Below are 24,688 nucleotides of genomic sequence, written 5' to 3'. Positions count from 1 at the left end.
AGGTTACCAGTTCGACTCCCCCAAGGGATGGTGGGCTGCGCCCCCTGCAACTAACAACAGCAACTGGACCTGGAGCTGAGCTGCGCCCTCCACAACTAAGAGTGAAAGGACAACAACTTGACTTGGAAAAAAAGGCCTGGAAGTACACACTGTTCCCCAATAAAGTTCTGTTCCCCTTCTCCAATAAAATGTTTTTTAAAAAAATGCAATGGATTTTCTATGGCTAGTTTCAAATGAATTAATACTTTTGTCAACTTCTCAGTTTAATACCTAAATATTGATAGATAAAACCCACCAACACAAAATCTCTTTGGGCGGTCCTAAGTAATTTTTTATTTTTAAGGGTGTAAAAGAATGCTGAGACCAACAAGTCTGAGAACCGCTGCTCCATATACAGCTGAGGTGAGCTTGAGCTAGCTGCCCCTGGCACTTGACTGCAAACGCCCAGGAATTAAATAGCAATAAGGCAGTTTAAGTTTCTTCTGGGTAAAGTAGGCAGGCGACCTCTAGTGGAAGTACAAGGTATTCCTTGACAGGGAGAAATTGCTCTGGAGTAATTTACGTTGTAGAGTCCGTTGAGATCCCAAAACAGACAGAGATGATCGCCTGAAATGAGGACTTTATTTCAGCATGTTAACTTTAAATCCTGAGCCATGCCTCCCTTTCATGCACATTCACACTCTCAGAGACCCAGTCACATTCACACATACACACATTTACACACAGAAACAACTAGATGTTCACAGACACCACACACAGAGACACAGACACGACGACAGACTCACCATCTCTCATAGAGACCCACGTATGTGCACACACAGAAATGTCACGCACACACAAAGAGACGCAACCTCACACATGGACACACACTCACACAGTCACAGACACTTTCAAATACACAGACACACACATTAAAAATAGTATATCATTAACAACGGGATTTACCGTGTTTCCCTGAAAATAAGACCTAACCGGAAAAGAAGCCCTAGATGATTTTTCAGGATGACATCCCCTGAACATAAGCCCTACTGCGTCTTTTGGAGCAAACCTTAATATAAGACCTGGTCTTATTTTCAGAGAATAACGGTAGTAAATGAACGTCATTTTCTATTTTTAAAATACTGCAATGGAAAATGAGTTTCTACCCAAAGCCATTAAATAAATGTTGAACAAATAATTAAAATGAATCTAGGTTTTGGCAGTCTGCCCAATTAGAGGTCCACAATCCCTTAGCTGAAGCCCTTGGAGACAGATGCGTTTCAGAACTCAAAATTGTTCCAATTTTAGGAAGGTAATTCTGAGGGAATGCCATATATTATGTAACACTCACAGAAGCTGAAGCAGCCCCCTCCCCATCAGACATGTTAATATATTTGCAACAAACTGTGTGAAAATTCACACCAAAAAAAGATAAATGAAAAGTGTAAATAACTAATATTTATTTCCCACCGTGTGAGACTGGGCCAAAAATATCCCCAAGGAAATATTTTTTGGTTTTCAGCTTTTTGGAATTTGGAATTTGGAATTGCAGATAAAGGATGCGGGATTGTGTATTAGTAGGACTCTCACACGTATATCGACATATATTCCTGTTCTGATTGTAAATCTTCAATTCCAGGAATGGACAGGGGAAAGGACCGCAGGATCCGGGAGGAGCGCGTCTCTTCGGCGCCCCCTCCTGGCAGTCCCAGCCGTTGCAATTCGGCTGCGGATTTGGGATGTCAACTGGCTTTGGCCAGATCCAGCGAAGAGTCCTAATTGGTCTAAACCTTTAGAGTCATCCTGTCTTCACTTGCCAGTGAGTGGTTCAGAAACCCAAGCCTTAATCAACCAGCACCTGACATACCTCTGGCACAGGCATTTGTTCTGGGGTTGTCATGTGAGCCATATTGATCCAATCAGATTGAAGTAAAGCCCCTAAACTCACCAGTAGGGGCCAAGCCTCCTTATATCTGAGGGATGGGAATGAGGAGTTCACAAGTGCCTAGATCTGTGAGCATTTTGCAAAGCTGCCTGGGGATAAGACTGGTCCCGTGCACAGAAAGAACTAGAAACAGTTTAGGTCCCTGGTGGCCATGGAAGGGCGTTGGAGTGCCATGCTTCTAACTCCGAGGTCACGGGTTCGATTCCCACATGGGCCAGTGAGCTGCTAAGATTGTGAACAACAGCTCTTCCTGGAGCTGGGTGGCCATGAGCAGCCGGGGGTTGGCGTGAGCTGCCACAGGCTGCTGTGAGCGGCCGACCAACGACTGGCGGCTGACTGCCTCAGCCAGCGGGAGCGCAAGGCTCATAATACCAGCATGGGCCAGGGAGCTGTGTCCTACACAACTAGGCTGAGAAACAACGGCTTGAACTGGAGTGGGGGGGGGGAGACAGAAGGGGGGGAAAAAGATTCTGCTGCTGAGAGCCCAGCTGTCTGACAGCCCCACCGTGTTGGTGCCAAGGCTATACCTCTTTCAGGTTGTTCCCAATGACAGAACACAGTGGGTACTAGTGCCAGTCCACCACCTGACCCAGGACTCCTCTGATGGGCAACTTTGCTCAAGGACCCCACCCGTCATGCGGGAGACCCTGCTTGCTGCGCCATGTGTCATGCAGGGCGTCGGGGGGGGGGGGTGTCTCAGCTCCCGCTCCCCACATAAGAACGCAGGACATGGTGAGGCCTAAAAGGAACACCCACGGAGCCATAGATGGGGGAGTCATATCACTATAGTCTCGCTGGCGGCACTATAGTCTCACTGGAGGCTGGATCCACACTGTCCGCAACCCGCCATCCTAACTGCAATCTGCGCTTGCTAGCTCAGCCACCATCTTCTTGCTAGCCCCCATTTCTTCTGCTAGCGTAGCCATGGCAGTTATATTAGTGGCCAATGGCTCACTGGTATAGCTGACGGCCAACTAGCCACAGCTGATGGCCATCCAATCATAGTTGATGGCCATTTACTACCCGAGCCAGCACCTTTCCACATGAGGCCAAGAGCCTGGAAACTGCTCTCTGGGGCTCTGTCCCCACCCCACCCCCCCCCCATGGACATATACACCGACTTCCTCAGAACTGTGTTACAGCCTGAGTCTCCTCTCACCCAGTCCCTCCTTCCCTCTGACCTTTCACAGATCTTGGATGGATGGTGGTGCTGGTTGCCCAGCATTGTGAATGTACTTCATGCCCTGAACTGAACACTTTAAAATGGTAACTTTTATGCTCCGTGCATTTCACACACAAACACTGACCATCCACTTCTCCCCTCCTCTCCAGGCACCACGCTCGTGTAGCCACCATCACCCCTCACCTGAACCATGGCAGTGGCCTCCTCACTGCGCTCCCAGCTTTCACCCTAGCCCCTACAGTTCACTCCCCACGCGGCAGTTAGGGGGCCTGTGAATACCTAAGTTGGCTGACATTTCTCCACGGCTCAGAAGTCTCCCATGGCTCCACCTCACTCAAGAGTAGAAGCCGAGGTCCTCACCGTGGCCCATTAGGCTGTACACAATATCCCCCACTCTCTGCTGTCTCACCTCCTCCTGCTCACCTCCTCACTCACTGTTCCAGACACGCTGGCCTCTGTGCTGCTCCTCCAACAAGCCAACCACCTCCAGCCTCAGGGCCTTTGCACTTGCTGTTCTCACTTCCTGAGCACTCTCCTCCCAGAGATATGCAAGTCCTACCCTTATTTCTCTTAAGCTTCTGCCCAGCAACCAGCAACTCCCATCACTCCCTTTCACCTTTACCCTGTTTCTCCTTTGTGCTTATTATTACCTGACAACATATATTTAAATTACTCATTTTTTTTGTCTGTCTCCCCACTAATATGTCAGTGCCATTGAGAACAGGAGTTTTTGCCTGTTTTGTTCACTACTGTGTCCCCAGTGCTTAAAATAAGGCCCGGCGCTTAGTAAATCACAAAATATTTGTTAAATGAAAGCTTAAGGGATAGTGACCAAAAGAGAGGCAAGAAAAGACACAAAGAAAAGGGAGGAGATACGGGAGAGAAGCTGAACTAGGGGAGAAATGGGAAAGAAGAGCAAGGTGGGGGTGTTGGGCAAAATGAGGGGAGAGAAATGAGGAAGGCAGAAGACAGCTAGGGTGGAGAGCAACAGAGAGAGATTAGAGTGTCAGAGAGTAAGAGATAAAGACAGAGACTAGTTAAGAGACATCAGGGAGAGACACACAAAGATCGAGAGACAGACAAACAGAAAGAGAAAACGGGAGAGAGAGGAGGATGGAGAGGGAGACACAGAGACAAGAAGGAAAACCAAGAAATCGAGAAAAATGGGGCTGGGAGCAGAGAGCTGGAAAATAAAATGGGTGGGCCAGTGGGGACAGAGATGAAGTCCCTCCCTCTAATTCACCATTTGCTGACATCCAGATCTCTGGGCTGACTTGATATCCCTTAGGATCCAAGCTGTGGTTTTTGAAGCCCTGAGGGACAGAGGTGGGGTAAAAAGAAAGAGTATGTGATGCTGTTCTAAGAGCTTTGGATCACTAGCTTATTTAATCCTCAGAGAAACTCTGTGAGATAGGTACTATTATCATCTTTACAAGACCAAAGAGGTTGAGTAACCTGCCCAAAGTCACACAGCTAGTGAGAGAAAGAGCTGGAACTTGAATCAGGGCACCTTAGCCCCGAAGTCAGCGCCCCTAACCACCACCAATGCTAATTGTAAAGATGCTAATTGTACTGGCTTCCTGAGTTTCTCTTCAGTCTGGGAAGTGGTGTTGGAGAGGCAGACAAGAGGTGGGGACTTACAGAGAATGACTGATCCCCATCCCTCTCCACATCCACAGATATCCCAGTCTAAGGGAGGAGGCTCAGCTTCACTCTCCTAGAAAAGTCTCCAGTTCCAGGGAGCAAGCTGGAAAGGAAAACTACCTACTGCATGAAGGGTCCACTGCCCTCCCCAGACCATAGTCAGGCCTCAGTCTTCCAGACGGGAAAAGGGACTCACTTCTGATTCTTTCAGCGGAACCCGAGTTTCTCTGCCTTGGTTTACCAGCAGCATTGAAGTCGAGAGAAGCTGTACTAATGTTCAAAGACAGCGCACTGCCTTGAGAACTTCCTCTGATTTCCAGGAAGGTAGAGAAGCCCCAGCACCACCCGTCCTCCCTCATCTCTCAGACCCAAGGAAACATCATCTCCCTCATCTCTCAGACCCATCATTGCCTCCCAGCAGCATCTGGAAATCTCAGGATGACTTAGCCTCTGTCCCTGACATTATACTAAGCACAAATCCCAGAACCCCAGTTCTGGCCTGAAATCATCCCACCTCTTCTCTTGCCCCGTGCGGTAACAGCAGGGCGGACCCTCTACTTCTCTCCAAAGGCGCTTACCCTCTGCCTCAAGCATTAAAAAAACAACACACACAAAACTGTGAAGTTCTTCACACCGTCAGATCTTCAACTGCTCTGTTGCAGATAAGCCTCTTCTTCCCATCCCAACCCAAGAACTACATGATGGCGATGGAAGAGAAAGGACCACCTAGGGAAGGGAAGAACCCACCCAACCCACGGAGAACAAGAGACAAAGCTAAGACGCCAGGAAAGACTTCCCTCACAAACTTGAGAGGGGAGGCACCTCTGCAGACAACACGACAAACAAGCACGAGGCAGTTGGGACTGGAGTTTATTGCAGGTGGACGTATGGATACGGAGATTCAGAGGGGGACGAGCCGTGGGCTATGTGCTCAGAATCCTACGGAGGGTCAGGAAAAGAGGTCAAAATGTAGTCTGCCAGATGGTGGAGGACCGGGCCAAACAGCGGAAGAGCTGCGAAGCGCGCGGCCCCAAGACAGCTCCCCTTCGCCCTCCCCCTCACCCCCATTCTTCAGGATGACGGCGCCAGAGACGCTAGGCGATTTCATGAAGACGGAGACCGGGCCCAACTGGGAACGGAGGATCCACGGTGCAGGCGCCGCGCTCTCCAGGATCAGCGGTCTAGCTTAGCGTAATTGGGATGATTACCCGAGCCCTCGCCTCCTCGCGGCCTCCGGCGTCTCTCCAGGCGTCTGGCGGCTCCGGTCGCTGTGGCGGCGGCGGCGGCGGATGGGCGGCAGCTCAAGCTGGGGTCGCGGCCCGTCGGGGGCTCCCAGGAGACAGGAGACTGAAGCAGCGGCGGGCGCCGGGGCAGGTGGAGCGCCTGGGCGGGCGGCGCACTGAGGGGACGGCGCGCTGGGCGGCGGGCCGGCCGGGGCCGCGGGGGGCCGCGTGGGAACCCAGATGAGACCGTAGTAGACGGCGAGCAGCACGGCTGCCAATGAGACGCAGAGGAAGTAGGCGCAGACCGGGGCCAAGCGCAGCCAGCGACCCCGCGGGCCCTCGCTTAGCCCGGCGCCACCAGGGCTCTCGCCGCCGCCCACGCAGCTCGCGCCCCGCATCCCCGCAGCACACTCGGCCGGGTGCGGAGGCCCGCACAGGACCCACCCCCCCACCATAGGCCCCGCCCCCTCGGAGGACCGCCTCCGCGGTCTAAATCTCCCTGGTCCAACCGCGCCCCCGCCAGCGTGGTCACGCCCCCGCAAGGGCGGGCCTCCTCAGCGTTCTAGGCCCGCCCTCCCTCAGCCTCTAGCCAACCATTATCAAGCTAAAATTTAACCACAGCGTTCTGACCCCGCCCCAGGCTTGTAATACTTGGTCTTTTCTTAAATTCAGGTCTCGGCCCAGCCGACTACTGACAGACTTCTGAGTTATACCCAAGCCTCTTAAGTGTGAGCCCGCCCCAACGCTTAGCTCCTCCCTCTTTTTGGGGCCACTTTCCCGCGCCGTCTGACCCTGCCCCTTTTCGGGACTCAGACTTTTTCCAGGCATCTAGCCACGCCCAAACCCCGCCTCCTGCTCAGGCCTCTCAAGTCCCGCCCCTCCTTAGGCGCAACCCCGCCCCAGTTCCAACTTGCTTTTCTCCGAATCAGACTATACTCCAGCATTCGACTCCGCCCTCCTGTCTCCCTGGCCTCACCCCTCTCTGGTCCAGGCTCCTTTTCCTTTTCCTCACCCGTTTCCGCACCGAATTCTAACTACGCTCTCCGCCGGTGGCTGCCCCCCACACCAGTACTAGGAACGCCCATAAACCGGCTTTCGTGGCCCCACCTCTTTTCCTGACGCTTCGCAAGTCCTAACCCCGCCCACCAGAATCCGGCCCCGCCCAGGAGCACTAATCACTCCCCTCGCGGGACCAGCCTCCTCCTCCATACTGTGTCCGAGGTCAAAGGCCACGCCCCAGCCCACATCCAATCACGCCCCTTCCCTATCACCCTTAATTTCTCCCTTTCCCTAAACAATGGGGTCCAGAGGAGAGTGGGCTCCAGGGAGGAGAGAGCACAGCCTGGAGAGCCAGAATAACCCCCTGCAGCCGCCCCCTCCCCATCAAGGCGGGGAAGCTTCAGTCCCCTCCCAGCAGCGTCTTCAGGAATTCGGGGAGGCCTGCGGGAGGGGGGAAGGGAAGACGTATCAGGGGGGGAGGAAGGAGGACCCTTTCCTCCCGCCTCTTCCGCCACGGAAACGTCTGCGAAGCACAGCAACCCAGCCTGCCCCCGCCAGAAACACAGTTCAAAGATTAGCGAAAGCGCTGCGTTTTAATAGAGACGGGGCCAGTGGCTGAGAAATTCCAGTCCTTCGGAAGAGTCACCGGCTGGTGGCCATGCCCCAGATGTGAGCTGCTGCAGGCGAGGAACTCGGCCCGGAGACTGGCACCTACCCCCCAAGCCTCCCTAGGTGGGTAACCCGGGGGCGTCTCTAGCACTCGGGTGCCAGGGCGCCCCCGATGGTGAGACCGGTCTATCGCCCCGGTCCTTCCCGTTCCCGGTCCCTGACTCCGCCCCCCTTACATTTAACCCTCTCCTGGCTGGAGTGTGGCGGAAGCAGAGGACAGAGGAGCGAGGCGGCGGGATGTTAGTGCAGAGTCGGCGGGTGCGGTCAGCGGGCGGCCCCCGGTGGCGGAGCGGCTGCCACCACCTTGCAGAAACGCACCCTCTGGAAGTCGGTGATCTCGGCTGTCTCCTGGCCCTCGGGGCCCTCCTCTGGGGAGAAAAAGGGAGGTCAGCAGAGGAGAGCAGTTCCCGCCGCTCCACCCAGACCCGGGACAGCCCCGGTGAGCCCCGCCCTCAGGACTGGCCCCGGCTACAGCCGCTCCGCGCTAAGTAGTTTATGGGGCTCAGACAACTTTAATTCTCGCAGGGGACCCACGCAGCAGCACACCCCCCAACAGAACCCTGTTTACAATCGAGAAGATAACCTAGTATAGCGAGGTCAGTCACACTTGGCCAACACGTGACCCAAAGACAAAGCGCTCGGACACCCCGGCCCCACCCACCACCCTAAACTACTCCGACACTAGGCCACCCCCACCTCAGGAGCCTGAACCTGTCAAGACCTCCCTTGGAGGACCTGCCCTCCCTTGCCCTTGCCCGCCTCCTCGGTTCTAACCAGACCTTCCTTGGCTCTGCCCCCAAATCCTAATCCCACTGGGGGGGGGGGTACCTGTTTCACAACCTGGCTTCCACGGGGGGGGGGGGGGGGGAGATGGGGTTCAGCCTCTCGTTCCTACTCCCTTGGACTCAACATTCTAAACGGGTCCACATTTCTATTCTAATTTACCCCACTCGTTACACCTCAAAACCCTAATCGCGCTCAATTAAACCCATTCTTCTGTCCCTCCCCATTTTTTTAGACCTGTTTGAATTTCTAATCCTGCCCCTCCCCTTGGACCTAGCCCCACCCCTTTACCTGTAGATAACTTTCCTAAATGGCTAGGGCCCAACGCTGAATCCTAATCCCGCCCTGGCTCCACCTCCTCACCCCCAGGCCAGTGCGTACCTTCAATTCCTGGTCGCTGGGGACCGAAGTCCTTCGCTCAGCTCCACCCTCTGACCCTGGCTCCACTCTCACCTCATCCCAGCTTTCTAACCTCACCCCCAGGTTGCTACCCCACACACCTAAGGTGGAGCCACAGCTCCACTCCATCCTACACTCGCCAAGTCCTCCTCTCCTCAGCCCCAGATGAAGAAGAGGAAGGAAGGCAGCCACCTCCAGGGCCCATCAGCTCCCCCACCTGGAACTGCCTCAGACCCATCCTCTTCAGCTTTCTGGGTTCCTGGGAGGCTGGGCGCACTCTCCAGCAAGGCAGGAGCTGGCTGGTCACCTCCTGGGGAAGGGGGAGGCCCAGTCAAGAACCTCCCCCTCCAAACAGCCCCCACCCCGAGAGAAGGCACTAGGGGAGTGAGAGGGGGTTCAAGGACACACCTGGGGAATGTCATTTGACGTGAACTCTTTATTGGGAAGGGGGCTCTGAATGGCCCAGAGCAGGGGCAGGATATGGGGGTGGGCAGTCCAGAGACGGGTGGGCAGTACACAGCGGGGCATGGGCTGTCCTCCCTAGCCACCAGGGCAGTGGGACACATGGGGTCCCAGAGCACAGCCCCTAAGGTTCCCCCCTGCCATGCACCCCTGGAGCACACACACAAGCAGCCAGCTTCATGCATTTCCAAAAGGCCAGGCCTCACCCGCAGAGAGGGCATCAGCCGGGTGGGTAGTCCGGGGAGAATTCAGCTCCATCTCTTCACCCCAGTCGGACACAGGCTGATGGCCCCCCGAGGGCGAGAAGGGGCTGGAAGGCTTGCTAGGAGACTGGGGAACTGGCAGGGGCTCTTCGGGCCTGGAGGGCTCTTGTTTGGCCTGCTCACTACTGGGGCTCTCAGTGGGCTCTGCCTCTTGGGGTTGATGGTCTTGGGCTGCTTCTTCCTCCTCCTCCTCCTCCTCCTCCTCCTCTTCCTCCTCAATCTCCTCCTCGTCCTCACTCACATCTTCCCACTCCTCGTCTTCCCCTTCATCCTCCTCCCCCTCATCCTCCTCGCCCTGATCCTCAGGAGGCTGGTGGGCAGGGGCTGGGGTCTCAGGTGGCTGTGGGGAACACAAGGAAAGACGGGCGGAGGGTGGGTGCCCTGAGCACCTCCACAGCCCCTGTCCGGAGATGACAGCCCACCCTACCTTTGTGGTTGTCTCTTCTGGGGGATTGGGCTGTGGGGCCTCGGGGGCTGGGGACACGGCCTCCTTTGTCTCCCAGCGGTCATCATGGTCACTGGAGAGGACAGAGAGGAAGGGTGAGACCTGGGGGTAAAGAAGGAAGGCGCTTCCCACCTCCAGCTCCAGAGAAGCAGCACAAAAGTCAACTTGTGGGGAAGAGAGGGGCTGCGGGATTTCCAGGAGGAAATGGTGGCATGTGGTCCTCAGGTGTCCGGGAGAGATAGATTGGGGGGAGCGGGGGGACAGGTAAAAGAGGAGATGGGTGGGAGGGGAAGGGTGAACAGATGAGAACAAGGTTGAGAGCCAAGCCCCGACTCCCCCAACCAAGCTCCTGATCCAGAGAGACCAAGTACCCAGAGAGACACACAGACCCACAAATACACAAGTAAGAACGACCGGGGACAGGGCCACACAGCCCCACTAGGGACGTTCACATACTCAGGGAAGGGGTGTCCCACCTGTAGGCATGGGGGGCTGCCTTGGCCTGGGGTCGGCTGCTCCTCCTCCTGCGGCTGACCTCAGCTTTATGCTGGGACAGAAACTCCCTGAAAGTGGGGGGTTTGGGGGGCCGGGCCCAAGCCTGGTCATCTGCAACAGAACCCAGGAGGGGTTGGGGCGGGGAGCATGACACAAACTACCCCCCACGTCTGGCCCAACGAGCTGCGTCACCCCACTGGAGACACCCACTCACCGTAATGGTGGGACGGTTCAAGGGCAGCAGCCGGGCCATCCTTGAACCTAGAGAAAGAGAAGGGGATGAGCAGGCAACTGGTGACACAGTGGGAGCAAGAGGGTAGGAAGAGATAAGGGGCGAGACGGGGGTCAGGGTCAGAAATCAAGATCGTAGGAGAACATGTTCAACCAGACTGGGGGTCACTGATTAGAAGGGAGACAGGATCAGGTGATGGACAAGAGACAAATTTAACATACTGACAAATACAGAAAGAAAAAACTCAGTAACCCCCTAGAACAAAAATTTGTAAAGTACATGATCCCCAGCTTCCTGTCTGGACTTATTTCCAATTATTCTCTCACCTTCCCAGCTAAGCAGGTTCTCCTACCACAGGGAGCTTCTGCCTCAGGGCCCTCGCACCTGCTGCTGCTGGGACACTCTTCTGCAGATCTTCCAGTGGCCCCACCTCCTTCAGGCCTCAGCTCAGAGGCCTTCCTAAACCCCCATTTAAAATAATCGTATCTTGGGGCAGCCGGATGGCTCAGTTGGCTAGAGAGCGAGCTCTCAACAACAAGGTTGCAGGTTCAATTCCCACATGGGATGGTGGGCTGCTCCCCCTGCAACTAAAGACTGAAAATAGCGACTGGACTCGGAGCTGAGCTGCGCCCTCCACAACTAGATTGAAGGACAACTTGGAGCTGATGGGCCCTGTAGAAACACACTGTTCCCCAATAAAAAATAAATTTAAAAAAAATTGTATTAAAATAATCGTATCTTATTACATATATACTTTGTATACTTTGTTTACCCAAAACTAAAACCTAGCCGGACCATCAGCTCTAATGCATCTTTTGGACCAAATATTAATATAAGTCCCGGTCTTATTTTACTATAACATAAGACCAAGTCTTATATTAATTTTTGCTCCAGAGGACACAGTAGAGCTGATGGTCTGGCCAGGTCTTATTTTCGGGGAGACACAGTATTACCTAAGTCTGAAACAATAGCCTCCTTCGCTCCGTGCACTCTGCTTCATTCTTCTTCATAACCTCAAATAGTCATGGCCCATCTTTCCCACTGGACTCTAAGTTACATAAAGGCAGAAGTGTGCTAGTCTCTGCTGTGTCCCCATCATCTAGAACCTGACACATAAGAGGGACTCAATAAACATCTGCTGACAAAAATCAACGCACACATGCATTAATGAGACGTTGCAGGCTGTTTTAGGGAACCAAAGGAAAAACAATTACTTTCTCATTTTTAACCCTAAGAACATCTCCCCAAAAGCCCAGCTACCTATACTTTAGAAAGATCAGCAACAATATCTGTGCAAAATACTCATGCTTGCACAAGCTTAGCTCGCAATCCAAAAATAAGTATTCTGACCACCAGACACACAGACAAGGTCCTCCTTCTGTAGCCAATGTTAATAGAAGTTCTAGGTATGAAATCTTCCAACGCAGCAAAAGACAGAGGATGGCGTAAAAGCTACAGTTGCTGATCTTAAGACTTCCGTTCATCAGCTCTTTCAGTATGGAAGTTGGTCCTCTTGTCAATGACATAATGATGCCTTCGCTTTAAGTCTGACTAACTGGATTTTTCCTGGACCCGAAAGAGGACAGAGTCAGATTTGAGGATAATGATTCCGCTTGGGTTGGTGAGGGACAGGTTAAAGGGATGAAGGGAGAATGCAGAGGTCTAAACGCTGTTAGCAATTCTTCTTGTCCTCCCTGCGTATGTATATCCGTGCCTTAAGCCACGGAGCCACTGCAGTACTAGCCACTGGAGTGGGCGGTTTTATAGTTCCTGCCCTGGCGATGCTGGTCTCTTGACTAATTAGAATGGGGAAGTGTGTCCATTCTCCCCCTTGCCCATCTGCCAATGCTATGACCAGCGCTTCCCAGGGAGCTGCTCCCCTCAGCCTGAACCCCAGAATGAACACACGTGGAACAGAACTGAGTTCAACCTGCATCGAGAAGCCACGCCCAGCCAGACCCACAACTGAAAGTCCAGCCTGCATTAGCTGAACCCAGCTGACCTGTGAACACAAGAAAGACACTGAGACGTGGTGGTTACACAGCAAATGTGAACTGACATATAGGGTGAGAAGCTAGAGCAAGTCGAAGAACTTAGAAGTCAGGGCCAAGGTCAAGGAGCCAAACGGGGTGAGCACAGAGGAGACTCACATGCCATCAGTCTTCTCCGCGTCCCACTCCCGCCGCCACTGGCCAGTGGGCTTGCGGTGTCTCTGCAGCCGCTCCTGGTCAATCTTCTCCCTCTCCTGCTTCCAGCGCAAGTACTCCGACCGCTCCCGGCCCGTCATGGAGAGTGTCATGTCACCGGCACCACCCAAGCCGGCCCGGCGGCCCTGCCCAGCAGCAGACAGGCAGTCAGGGCCCTAGTCTACGCCTCAGCCCACCCCACGCCCTCCAGGTTCTCAAGGTCACACGAGAAGTGGACAGGGCGGAGATTAGAAGCAGGACTATTCCCGGGGCACCATCTCAGAGAGGCGATCCTAGATCTGTGCTAAGGAGCAGCCCTCTCTATCTTCTATCCCCTCACCCAGCTTTCTTAGACTTTTCTTGACAACATTTGGCATCACCTGACATCTTGTCATCTATTCATTTATTTAGCTGCCACCAGAATAAACTTCGTTAGGGCAGAGGCTTCGCCTTGTTTACAACCCTAAACCCCAGCAGCTCCGACAGTGTCTGGTACCCAGCCGGTGCCCAGTAAACATTACTGACATTAGGAAGCAGAGGACATGGCCAAAAGGAAGCAGTGTGGTACTGGCACCAGAACCAACATTTCATGCGGTGGTGACAGAGACGCTGCCTCTCCCTATCCTGTCTCTGTCGCCGCTGTGCCTGGGGCTCAGCACACACCCAGGGTGTCCCTGCTGCCAGCACCCACCTGCCGCTCCTGCTCAAGGCCACAGCGCACCCGCTCAAAGTCAGGACCCCCCCAGTTGCGCCCGTGCCGGCGGCTGCCTTCCCGGCGGTCCCGCTCGGGCTCCTCCAGGGGCCCGCTGCGCCGCCGGGGGTCATCCAGGAAGTTCCGCACGGGGTTGGGCTCCAGCACACCTTCCTGTGGGCACAGGGAGCAGGGAGTTGGCAGGCTCACCAGCCTAGGCGGCTCTGCCCCACACAGGGGACTGACACTGACCCGCTGATTGCGCTCGTACTCCGCAATCTTCTCCATCTCTTCGTTCATCTTCTCAATGTTCTGCCTGCGCCGCTCCTCCCACTCCTGGGGGACAGAGAGACACCAGCATCAGGAAGAAGCACTCAGCTCTTCTGTGCAGAAGAATCAACGTGGCAGACGTGAGCCTCTCTTCTCAGACAGACCTGCTTTCCAGGCTGGCTCTCAGCTGGCATCTGGAACCTGGCTCCCAGTGTGTTCTAGTCAACAGGTACTGACAAGGGGGGCTCACCGTGCCTCGACGGTTTATGCCATGATGGTGTATGCTGACCACTTGCTTTCCTTCTGGGGCCACAAGTTTTGAGTATGTACCAGGCAGAGGGGACCTACATGGCCAGCCCCCGATAAAAACCCTGGGCTCTAGGTCTCTAATGCGTCCCTGGTAGACGGCATGTTGCCATGACTCAATGCTGGAAGAATTAAGTGCAGCCTGCGTGACCCCATTGGGTGAGGCTTCTTGGAAGCTCACGCCTAGTCTCCTCCAGACTTCAGCCCACGTGCCTTTTCCCTTTGCTGATTTTGCTTCATATTCTTTCACTGGAATAAACCTCAGCAGGGAATCTTTCTAGTAAAACACTGAGAAGAGTTGGGAACCCCGACACTCCATAGCCACCCCAGTTATAATGACAATAATAGTAATAATTTGGCAGATGGCTAGGTGACCCACCCCCAATTTATTCTCCCCTTCTTCCACGGTAACAGAATTATACATGATCACATGGCCAAGCTGCTAGAGATGATGTTTTCATTCCCAGGGCTCGGCATACAAGAGGGAAATAAGCTTTCCCTTGGTATTGTGGAGTCTTTTTCTTACAGTTGCTTAGCACGTACAAATAGTCAACGTCTATAAGTCACGATCATTGAGCGCTTCTCTGAGAGTGTCAGTGCCTGATGTTGCAGAATGTTTATGATAACCTTTAAAGCTGAGTAGTCTTCCCACTTAAGAGTGAGAACCAGAAGCTCCCAGAGAGGAAATGAGCTGCCCAAGGACAGACAACTAGTAGAACCAGGGCAACCTCAAGTCCATGGCGGGCTCTGAGCCACTATGCTAGCTGGTCTCCCTCCCTGCTAACCTGCGTGTCGGGGTGATGGAAGCAGTTACAATAAAAATATCACTGCTCCACACAGACAAATCCAAGGAGTGAGACAGACAGAAAAAGAGAGAGAGCATATGCACTGGACAGAGCCCACCAGACAGAGAGAGCCCACCAGAGACAGACGGAGCCAGAAAGAGATGGGCAAGCACGCACCAAAGATCAATGAACGGGGAGACAGAGAGAAAGACGGGGGAAGTACACACAAGTACTGGCCAGGAAGAAGAGAGAGACAGTGCTGGATGGAGGGACTGGAAAAGAAAATGAAACACAGAACGATAGACAAATGGTCAAATGCTCCATTTGAAAGTAAAAAAGGACAGGAATGACAACAGAGAGTCCGAGGCAGAGGTCTCCACCCTCACTGGCTCCTACCTTGGATTTGCGGTCAGCAGTTGAGGTGTCTCCAGCTCCAGAGAGATGAGGGGATCCCCTGCCCCGGCCCCTCCGGCCACGGCCCCCAGCTCCTCCTCGAGGCTGCTCCCCAGGGCTGTCCTCCCAGCTGCGGGACGCCCGGCCCATGCCTGCCCGGCCTCCCTGCTGGGTGGGAGGCCGGCCTCCCCTGCTGGACCCTGGGAGCCGAGGAGTCCCCGGAGACCTCCGGGAGGGACCCTGGTGCTTTTCCTGAAAAAGGAAGGGAGGAAAAGTCCAATGAGTGGGGCAAGGAGACTGGGATGGCCCAGGTCCAAGGGCAGCTGCCAGGATGGAGGCCACCCACAGGTGTGGGACAGCTGGGAGGACTCTCGAGTCTCAACTCTCTCCCCCTCCCTGTTCTCAGGCATCCCCCACCTCGGTGTGGAGCTCACCACCTCAATTGCCACATTCTCCTTCTCCAGCGAGCGGCCCTTCCGGGGAGCTGTCACTGCTACACCCTCAAGTTCAGCTTTTTTACGGTCCTCTTCAATCTCCTAGGAGCAGACATCAGACGTAGGCGAGTATCAGAAGTCCTGTGCGCTGCTAGACTCCCAGAGACCCCTGAATTTCTCCTAAAATTCCCCAGCCCAGGCCTCTCTCCTGAGTGCTAGAAAACTGGTCACTTCAGTATCTTCCCCCAAACTGCATCACGCTGCTCCCCTGCTCAGAACCCTCCTGTGGTACCCACCTCTGAGTAAGAGTCACAGGCTACCCCACAACCTACAGGGTCCTAAGGATCTGGCCTTCCTACCATCTGAACTCATCTCCCACCTGCTTCCATTGCTCACTCTGGCCTCCTCACTATTCCTAGGAAATGCCAGACTCACATCTGCCTCAGGGCCTTTGCACCTGCTATTCCCTCTGCCAAGAACACTCTATCCCTAGAGAGCCTTCAGTCCCTCACCTCCTTCAGGTCTCTGCTCAGATGTCCCCTTCTCAAGGAGGCCTTACTTGACCAGCTTATCAAAACCAGCTCCCCTACCATTCTCACGCCCCTTCCTCTGTTCATACCTGGCATTATGTGTATTTTGCCTATTGTCTGCCTCTCCCCGCAACACAATGTGCTCAAGGACAGGGACATGTCTGTCCTGTTCACTGATATATACCCCAAGCTTAGGACACTGCCTGGAACACAACATAAACTCAGTATATATTTTTTTTTTTTGCTTTGTTTTGTTTTGTTTTTTAAATGAATGAATGCATGAGAAATGAATAAATGAAAGATATTCCTCTCAGGTCCCATCTCAGGGACAGCCCCATCTATTCTGTCACCTTTGACAGAGAACCTGGGCCTCGTCCTAGACCCTCCCTCCACCTCCCCACCTCCCATCAGTCACTGAGTCCCCTCAACAACAGCCCTTTCCCATGCCAGGCACCCCTTCTCTCCCCCTGAGGTCCCTGCCTTAGCTTCCTCCTTGGTTTCTGGTCTCTAGTTACCGCCTCCTCCTATTCACACCACACAGCAGCCACAGGGGCTTCCTAAAAAGCTATTCTGACTTGGTTCTACTCCTACTCCCAGGCTCACAGCCCTCCATGGCTCCCCAGTGCACTCTAGACAAAATATAAACTCTTAGCCTGGCCCCTACTGACCTCTCCAGGTCAGTATCGCCTGACCGACCCTCCAACTTTAAGCTCCAAGTTTTTGCACAAACTGGTCCCTCTGTTGGAAACACATTCCACTCTATTTTTCAAATGACTAATGTCTACTTACCTTTCAGGTCTCAGAATCCCCTCCTCCAGGAAGCCCTCCCTAATATACCCCCAGCTGAGGGAAGAGGCCCCTCTGAGCTCCCAAGGAGCCCTGAACTCCCATCCCAGCCTTGCCCAGTTTGGGTTATCACTAACTAAAGTCAGGTCTGTGCACCCACTGGACTGTCAACCCTGGAAGAGCAGGCCCAGGGCTGTCTCAGTCACAGCTGTTTCCCCAGCCCACAGGGCCTGATACAGTAAAGACCTTTTGTGAATGAATGACGAAATGATGGCATGAAGAAAGGAATGCCAGGCGAAGGCCTTTGGCTTTTATCCTGAGAGTGAAGGGGAGCCATGAAAAAAGGTTTTAAGGCAGGGAAAGGTGAGGGAAACTCACTGCGGGGGAGGAGAGGGGATGGGGTCTCCCAGGACGGGGCTAGGGCACCTGGTAGCGCCGGATGAGGGCCTCGTTCTTCCGCCGAAGAGCCTCGATTCTCTTGTCCAGCTCAGCGTCCTTGTCCTCCTTGGATTTCAGGTCCAGCGGAGCTGACTGAGAGGAAGAAACAGTAAGAACCTATACCCATCCCAGTGCCATTCAACCCAGGGTCTGAGTCTGGACCCTCCTCCCAAGCCCCCTGCTCCAAAGCTCAGATTGCAGAGACCCCACTTTCCATCTCACCATTCCACTGGCTGGGTGGGGCCGAGGTCCCAGCAAACCTTCCCTGCACAGTCTGGACACAGCACTGGGGGTTCCTGAGGGCAGAAGGAACAAAAGGACTAAGGCCAGTGCTTCCGCAATATGCTTCTTCGGCTCCCACACGAGGGGTTCCTCCCTCTCACACCGGTACACACAAAAACACCTGCACCTCGAAAGAATTGCAGCCCTCTCATGCCCTCTTCTTCAAATACTAGTCCACTTCTTACCTGGAACATTTAGGGTCGGCCCCCTGTGAACATTTGGACCCACCCGTTTCCCATGTAAACACTAGATTCCCCCCACCTTGGGAAGTTCTGGCCCCACACCACCACCTCGACCATCTAACACTGCTCCCTCCAAACCAAGTTCTCTGGTCCAGCCTCTGCACCCCTGTGCTGAGAGTTTTAACCTGAGACTCCATCGCAAGAGATTCGGAGATACGTTCTCGCCCCACGACCTGCACAAGAAAGTTCTCGGCCCACCCCCCGTGTCCATTCTGGTGCCACTCACAACCCTGCGAACATTCTAGATCCGTTTCTATCCCAGGAATGTTTCAGAGACGTCTCATAACCCCACACCCAAAACAAGCTCGAACCCCACTCCTACAGACTGCCGCGAACCCTTAAAGCACATTCTAAACCCACGTCTACCTCAGCGATGTCCTGGCCTCGTCCCCACCATCCCGAGAAAGGTGTCGCTGCCTCCCTGTACCCCGCAAAGATCACGAAAACAGGCCCGGTACCCACTGACGAGGCTTCGTAGGCCAGGCCCGACCTCCCCAGTGAATATTCTCCCGGCCCCGACACAAACAAAACTTGCCGGACCGCCGTGGCTTTCCAGGGAAAAGCTCGTCTCGACCCGGTCGGCAACGCCACGGCCCCGCCCCCCCGGCCAGGATAAACTTTCTAGCCCCGCCCACGCGCTCGCGTCACTGATCAGGTCCTGCTTCCGACATTCCCCGCCAACCCTCTGGCCCCGCCCCCTGATTCCCCAGGCAACAACCGGAACCCGCCTCCTCCTTCTCGTATTACACCGGCCCCGCCCCGGTTCGTCTGCCACCACTCTGGCCCCGCCTCCAGCCAACCTTCTTGTCACGCCCCCTGCCTCCCGCTCCCGCCTTGTCGAGTCAATATCTGGCCCTGTCCAACACCCCCAGCAACGGCCGTAGTTCTGACTCCACAGCCGGCTTCCCGGCCAACGCTCTGACTGCACCCCTGGCTCCGACAAAACTTTCTGGCTCCACCCCAGCATTCCCCTCCAGCACCCTGGACCCGGCCCCTGGCTCCCGGTACCTTTTTGGCCCCGCCCCCGCCTTACGTCAGCCTCTGGATACGCCCCTGACTTCCCGGCCAACCCACTTCCAGCTCAGGCAAAACTTTCTGGCCCCGCCCCCAGCGTTTCGGCCAGCGTCCCGGCCCCGCCCCCTAGCTCTCCGGGCAACACTTTGGCCCCTCCCCCAGCGTGGAGCACAACTTTTAGGCCCCGCCCCCAGCTGCCCACCCATTCTCCGGCCCCGCCATGCCGGGCCCTGCCCACCAGCCGACGTCTCGCCCCGCCAGCGCCCCTCTAGCTTCCCATGTGGGCGTCCTATCCCCGCCTCCCACAGAGTACTCCGACCCCGCCCCCGCGGGCTGGTCGCTCCCCCGCCCGCATCCGCTACCCCCACGTGGGGCGTCAGGCACCGCCCTCTCCGGGCGCACTCCCGGCCTCCTCTCCCGGTCACCTGTCCCGGAGACCCCGCGGCGTCCGCGACTCCGGGTCCGTCGGCCTCCACGTCCGCAGCTCCCGGGCCACGCGCGTCACTTCCCGCCCTCGTCACGTGACGAGGGGAAATAAAGAGGGTCACTTCCGGTCCTACCGACCCATTTCCGGGAGCCTTAAAGGTGCCGCGCTCCTGCAGGTGGACGCCGAAGTGCATCGAACTGGTCAGCAAGGGTGTTGTGCAAACGTGTTCCATGTCCTTCTGCTTGGATTACCTCCTTCCAGGGAAAGGAGACACCGTTCTCTCTCTGTCTCTGTCTCTCTCTCCCCCCTACGTGCTCCCCTCATTTCCGGGTGCCAATAACTAGGTCCCAGGCACCGGTCTATGACTCCTGGAAGCCTGACCTGCCCGGCTTGTGCTGGGGGAGATGTAGAGGGAGGGTCAAAGTGATGAACGTGGCAGATCCCATCCCTACCCTCCTGAGGGAATACACACGTAAATGTGAAATAACCAGAAACGGACACGTGGGAGATGCTTTGTAAGGGGCCGGAGGAGAGGCCTGAGGATGAGAGCAGGTGGCTGTGCAGGCAGAGACACAGCCTGTGCAAAGGCCCTGGGGTTTGGTGTAGTACAGGACCTGGAAGAAGATCGGAAAGGGATCAGCTGGCTTTGACTACAAAGTCCAGGGGGCTACGTGCATTACTCAAAACTCAGACATAATAAGCCAGTTATTATAAGTGATGATAAATGCTACGCACTAACTTTATAAGAGGTTATCACAGTTATAAGCCGGCAGACCAGATTCCCTGAGGTTGCCAGTAATTTTGTTTTGTTATTTAAAATATAGAAAGTGGGAGTATCTGGGAGTCTCTTGCCCATTATACGGCTAGTATTAACAGCCTTCAGAGACCTCTACATATACAACTTAATACTCATAAGTCCCCAAATACCTGTCAAGTTGACTACATCACTTGCTTCAGCTCTTTGTTCAAATGTCACCATGTCACCTCATAGGGGCTTTCCTTGAAACCAGTTTAAATATCTTTTACTTACTTAACTTGTTCACAAGCTGTCTCTTGCACTACATTTTCTGTTTTATATCTTGCTATGTTCCCATTGCCTCCAATGGTACCTCACACATAGTAGGCTTTCAAAAAAAAAACTGTTGGGGCCGGCCCGGTGGCTCAGGCAGTTAGAGCTCCGTGCTCCTAACTCCAAAGGCTGCCGGTTCGATTCCCACATGGGCCAGTGGGCTCTCAACCACAAGGTTGCCGGTTCGACTCCCGCAAGGGATGGTGGGCTGTGCCCCCTGCAACTAGCAATGGCAACTGGACCTGGAGCTGAGCTGCGCCCTCCACAACTAAGACTGAAAGGACAACAACTTGACTTGGAAAAAAAAGTCCTGGAAGCACACACTGTTCCCCAATAAAGTCCTGTTCCCCTTCCCCAATAAAATCTTTTAAAAAAAATTGTTGAATCTTTATTACTACTATTTTCTTGCCTTTGTATAAAACAAAAAGCATATATACTGCACTGAAATTCTATATCTTTTAACAATGGATGGTTGACAACCTTTTAAACTGCTGTGTGATATCCCATCCTGGAGATGGGCCATAATTTGCACACACATACACACACACTCCATGGACATTTAGTTTTTTCCAATTTGGGGATATTGCCGACAATACTGCATTAAACTTCTAGAAGCACACACCTTTGTGGGTACATGATCTGTAAGTTAGCTCTAAACGGACTCATAACATGGTTACTACTGTGGACTCGGAAGCTAGAAGGTGTGGGTTTGCATTCTGGCTGGAACACTTACCGACTGTGTGACCTTGGGCAATATAGGACATTTCTCTGGACTTCAGGTTTTTCATTTGTAAAACAGAGGTTGTGACACCTTCATCCTCGGTTTGTTGTGCAGAAGAAGTCAGTGTGTCAGTGAATGAAAACACATAAAAGTGCTTGGCACAAGACCATTATGACTTCTAAAGAGACAAGTTGCTGGATCGAAGTCTAATTCACATTTTTACTTCATAGTAAAAATGAAGAGTGGTGGCACCAGTTGTGTAGGGCCTGAAGTTTATACTCAGTAGGAAGCCCTCTTGGAGAAAAAGAATAAAATAGTACAAGATTAGATAAAGACAACAGATTGGTGGTTACCAGTTTGGGAGGAGGGTGGGGGAGGGCAAAATGGGTAAAGGGGGCCAATCATATGGTGACAGGTAGAAACGACTTTTGGTGGTGAGCACACCATAGTGTATAGAGATAGCGAATTATAATATTGTACACCTGAAACTTAGATGCTCTTATTAACCAATGTTACCTCAATTTTAAAAATTGTTTTAAAGAATACAAGACTGAAAGGACACCTCCCAGGGTGTTGGACAGAGCCATAGCAGTGAGGGGCCCAGAGTCTTACATTTCATGTGCCACACAGTAAAGCCACCTCTGATGGTGACAGCTATGTAAAGAAGTTGTGCCCACTTCCACCCTTCCAAACAGGACGGGAGTGCGTGCTTTCCCAAAGCCTCACTGACACGGCGTTTTATCACTTGTTGATTCTTGCCAATCTGATGGCCAAAGGGTGATGTCTTGTTACAGTTTGAGTTGCCTGACTAAATAAATCTCTGATTAAAAACTGAAGCAGAATGCTTTTGTGTATGTCTACTGGGGATCAGAAGATAAGATTAAGAGTGAGCCGGACCCTGAGAATTCCTCCTTGGGGCACTCAGCAGTTTCACCAGAACCCTCCATGAAACAAAGGGAACATCATCATTATCTCCGTTTTATAAATGAGGACGCGGAGGCCCAGTGAGAACCCAAAGGTCAGCTAAGCTACCACTGACCAGGCACCTGCCTGGAGCAAAGCCACAGGCCCAGGCTCCAAACAGTCCTGATCTCCTTGCCCTTCCCAGCCAGCCAGGAGAGGCTTCTCACTCTCATTTCAGAGATGAAGACCCATGGTCAGAGAGCTGATGCCGCTGGTCGTAAGTCATCCAGCTACTCAGCAGCCAACCTGGAATTTGAACCGAGGGCTGCCTGTCCTGGGAGAGGAGAGACAAGATCATGCATGGATTCTGGAGCCAGGCTGCCTGGGTTGAGATCCCAGCTCTGCCACCTGAGCTGTGGGACCCTGGGGAATTCACTTAACTTCTCTGATCCTTAGCGTCTTCATCTGTAAAATGATAATAACAGTGCCCACCATTGGGCTATGGGGGAGTAGGCAGGCTGAATAATGGCTCCCAAAGGTGTCCACGCCTTGATCCCTAGAACCTGTGAATGTCACTTTACATGGCAAAGGGGTCTTTGCAGATGTGATTAAGTTAAGGGTCTTGAGATGGGGAGATTATCCTGGACTCTCCTGGTGAGCCCGATGCAATCACAAGGGCCCTTATAGGGGGGATGCAGAGGGCGGTTTGACAGGGAAGAAGGCTGTGTGACACTGAAGCAAGATGTTATGCTCCTGGCCCTGAAGATGGAGCAAGGGCCCACGAGCTGAGGAATGCAAAGAACCCAGCTGGAAAAGAAGCTTGAAAAGGTTAGTAAACCGATTCTCCCAGAGTCTCCTGAAGAAACATGGCCCTGGCCACACTTTGATTTTGGTCCAGTGAAATTGATTTTACACCTGACCCCCCAGAACTGTAAGAGAATGTGCATGTTTGACAGCAGCAAGAGGCACTTGGAACAGTGCCTGGCACACAGTAAGTGCCTTAACAGTTGCTATTACTATTCCCTGAAACACCCCTGGCCAAATAACCCTCATTGCCTACTGGCGACTTCACAAATGTTTGCCAGCTTTTTTGTTAAATAAATGCTCTCCTAATTTGCATTACAGCCTACAAGGTACCGTGTTTCCTTGAAAATAAGGTCTTTTCAAGGAAAGGTCTTATATTAATTTTTGCTCCAAAAGATGCAATAGGGTTTATGTTCAGGGGATGTCATCCTGAAAAATCATGCTAGGGCTTATTTTCCGGTTAGGTATTATTTTCGGGGAAACACAGTAAGTGCCTATTTAGACCCATTTTACAGAGCAGAAAACAGGCTCAGTGAGGTGCTCTTCCCCAAGGTGTCACAGCTGCTAAGCCGCCGCATTTATGTCGTGGGGATGCCGTAACAATTTACCACAAACTGTGTGACTTAATACAGCAGAAATTTATTCTCCTGGAGTCCTAAAGTCTGATATCAAGGTGTTGGCAAGGTTGGTTCCTTCTGGAGGATTCTGAGAGAGAATCCGTTCCATGACTCTCTCCTAGCTTCTAGCGGCTGCCAGCAATTCTTCACATTCCTTGGCTTGCAGACACATTACTCCGATCTGCCTCAGTCTTCATGTGGCCTTCTTCTCTGTGTCTCTGTGTTTTCTCCTTTTCTGTCTCTTATAAGGACACCTGTTCCTGGATTTAGGGTCCTTTAACTACATCTGCAAAGACACTTATTCCAAATAAGGTCACATTCTAAGGTTCCAGGTGGACATACCTTGGGGGCCACAATTCAACTCACTACAGTGGTAGAGCCAGGTTTGAATCCAGTCCCTGGGACACGCCCACTTCCGTGTGCCTAGCCCTCAGTCGAGTCCTTCAGATAGAAAGAGGCTACCCAGGTCACAACAGAGCCAAGGTTGAGAAACCCTGCTGCAGCCACACAACAATACCTTTGGTTCCTTGAAGACAATATAGTCTCCGTCTTGTCTGGGCCTTGGCCTGGATGTTTCTCCTGCTTGGGACACTCTTCTCAACCTCTTCCTCTAGTTAGGTCCTCCTTGTCTTCCAGGCTCATCTTAGATGTTACCTCTTCCAGCAAGCCCTCCTTTACCCCAGGATAGGGTAGGGGGCCCTCTTCCCAGCCCAGCCCATTCAGGGTCCTCACTGTGCAGGAACAAGTTTGTATCCTCCCAAACTCAACCCCTGTAGAGGCAGGGCTGGGGTTGTCTCTGTCACCACTGTGTCCCCAGAACTGCCCAGCACAGCGCCATGCACACAGTAGCCCTCAATACGTACTGAACAACTAAAGCAACCTGGTCCTCACAGAGCCTTCACAGTCTCCCCCACCCATTAGACCAGCAGGTCTCAACCCCACAGTTTCCCAAACACCTTGTATGACAAGAACTATTTTCATAACACCCCTTTTACTATCCTGAAATGAAATGCATAGCTAGTACATCCTACCTGCACACATCATTTTAAAAAATCACTATAATAACCCA

The 24,688-nt window shown here is 53.3% G+C and overlaps 2 protein-coding genes across 10 annotated transcripts; both read right to left on the bottom strand.

The window, feature by feature from the left end:
• Positions 1-5,811: 5,811 nt before the first annotated feature.
• On the bottom strand, positions 5,812-6,410 carry INAFM1 (InaF motif containing 1). Its single transcript, XM_081030777.1, has one exon. The coding sequence runs from the start codon at positions 6,370-6,372 to the stop codon at positions 5,956-5,958; it is 417 nt and encodes a 138-aa protein (XP_080886903.1). The 5' UTR covers positions 6,373-6,410; the 3' UTR covers positions 5,812-5,955.
• Positions 6,411-6,986: 576 nt separating this feature from the next.
• Positions 6,987-19,631, bottom strand: CCDC9 (coiled-coil domain containing 9). Of its 9 annotated transcripts, none has more exons than XM_081030772.1 (15): positions 19,504-19,631; positions 17,763-17,836; positions 17,529-17,633; positions 15,787-15,888; positions 15,356-15,604; positions 13,851-13,934; positions 13,599-13,772; positions 12,872-13,053; positions 10,704-10,750; positions 10,471-10,600; positions 9,977-10,067; positions 9,493-9,889; positions 9,042-9,134; positions 7,961-8,010; positions 6,987-7,414 (listed from the first exon to the last, which is right to left on the bottom strand). In XM_081030772.1, exons 2-15 carry the CDS (start codon positions 17,763-17,765, stop codon positions 7,397-7,399), a joined length of 1,725 nt encoding a protein of 574 aa, XP_080886898.1. In that variant the 5' UTR covers positions 17,766-17,836; positions 19,504-19,631; the 3' UTR covers positions 6,987-7,396. The 9 variants fall into 9 exon arrangements, with proteins under 9 accessions (XP_080886898.1, XP_080886902.1, XP_080886894.1 ...); XM_081030776.1 differs by having other exon boundaries at positions 15,790-15,888; XM_081030768.1 differs by lacking the exon at positions 6,987-7,414 and having other exon boundaries at positions 7,550-8,010.
• Between the last annotated feature and the right edge of the window lie 5,057 nt (positions 19,632-24,688).

This window comes from Rhinolophus hipposideros (genome assembly GCF_964194185.1).
Source record: "Rhinolophus hipposideros genome assembly, chromosome: 21".
Lineage (NCBI taxonomy): Eukaryota > Metazoa > Chordata > Mammalia > Chiroptera > Rhinolophidae > Rhinolophus > Rhinolophus hipposideros.
Note: the sequence above shows the minus strand (reverse complement) of the source record. Positions and strands in the feature narration are given on the sequence as shown.

Excerpts from the sequence above, each read along its gene's own strand:
- CCDC9 (XM_081030768.1), bottom strand. Across the intron at positions 10,068-10,470 it reads GCAGCCCCCCATGCCTACAG|TGACCATGATGACCGCTGGG; the intron begins GTGGGACACCCC and ends TGTCCTCTCCAG. Across the intron at positions 9,135-9,492 it reads GGCTGATGCCCTCTCTGCGG|GAGGTGACCAGCCAGCTCCT; the intron begins GTGAGGCCTGGC and ends CCCCTTCCCCAG.
- INAFM1 (XM_081030777.1), bottom strand. The coding sequence starts at position 6,372 with ATGCGGGGCGCGAGCTGCGTGGGCGGCGGCGAGAGCCCTGGTGGCGCC.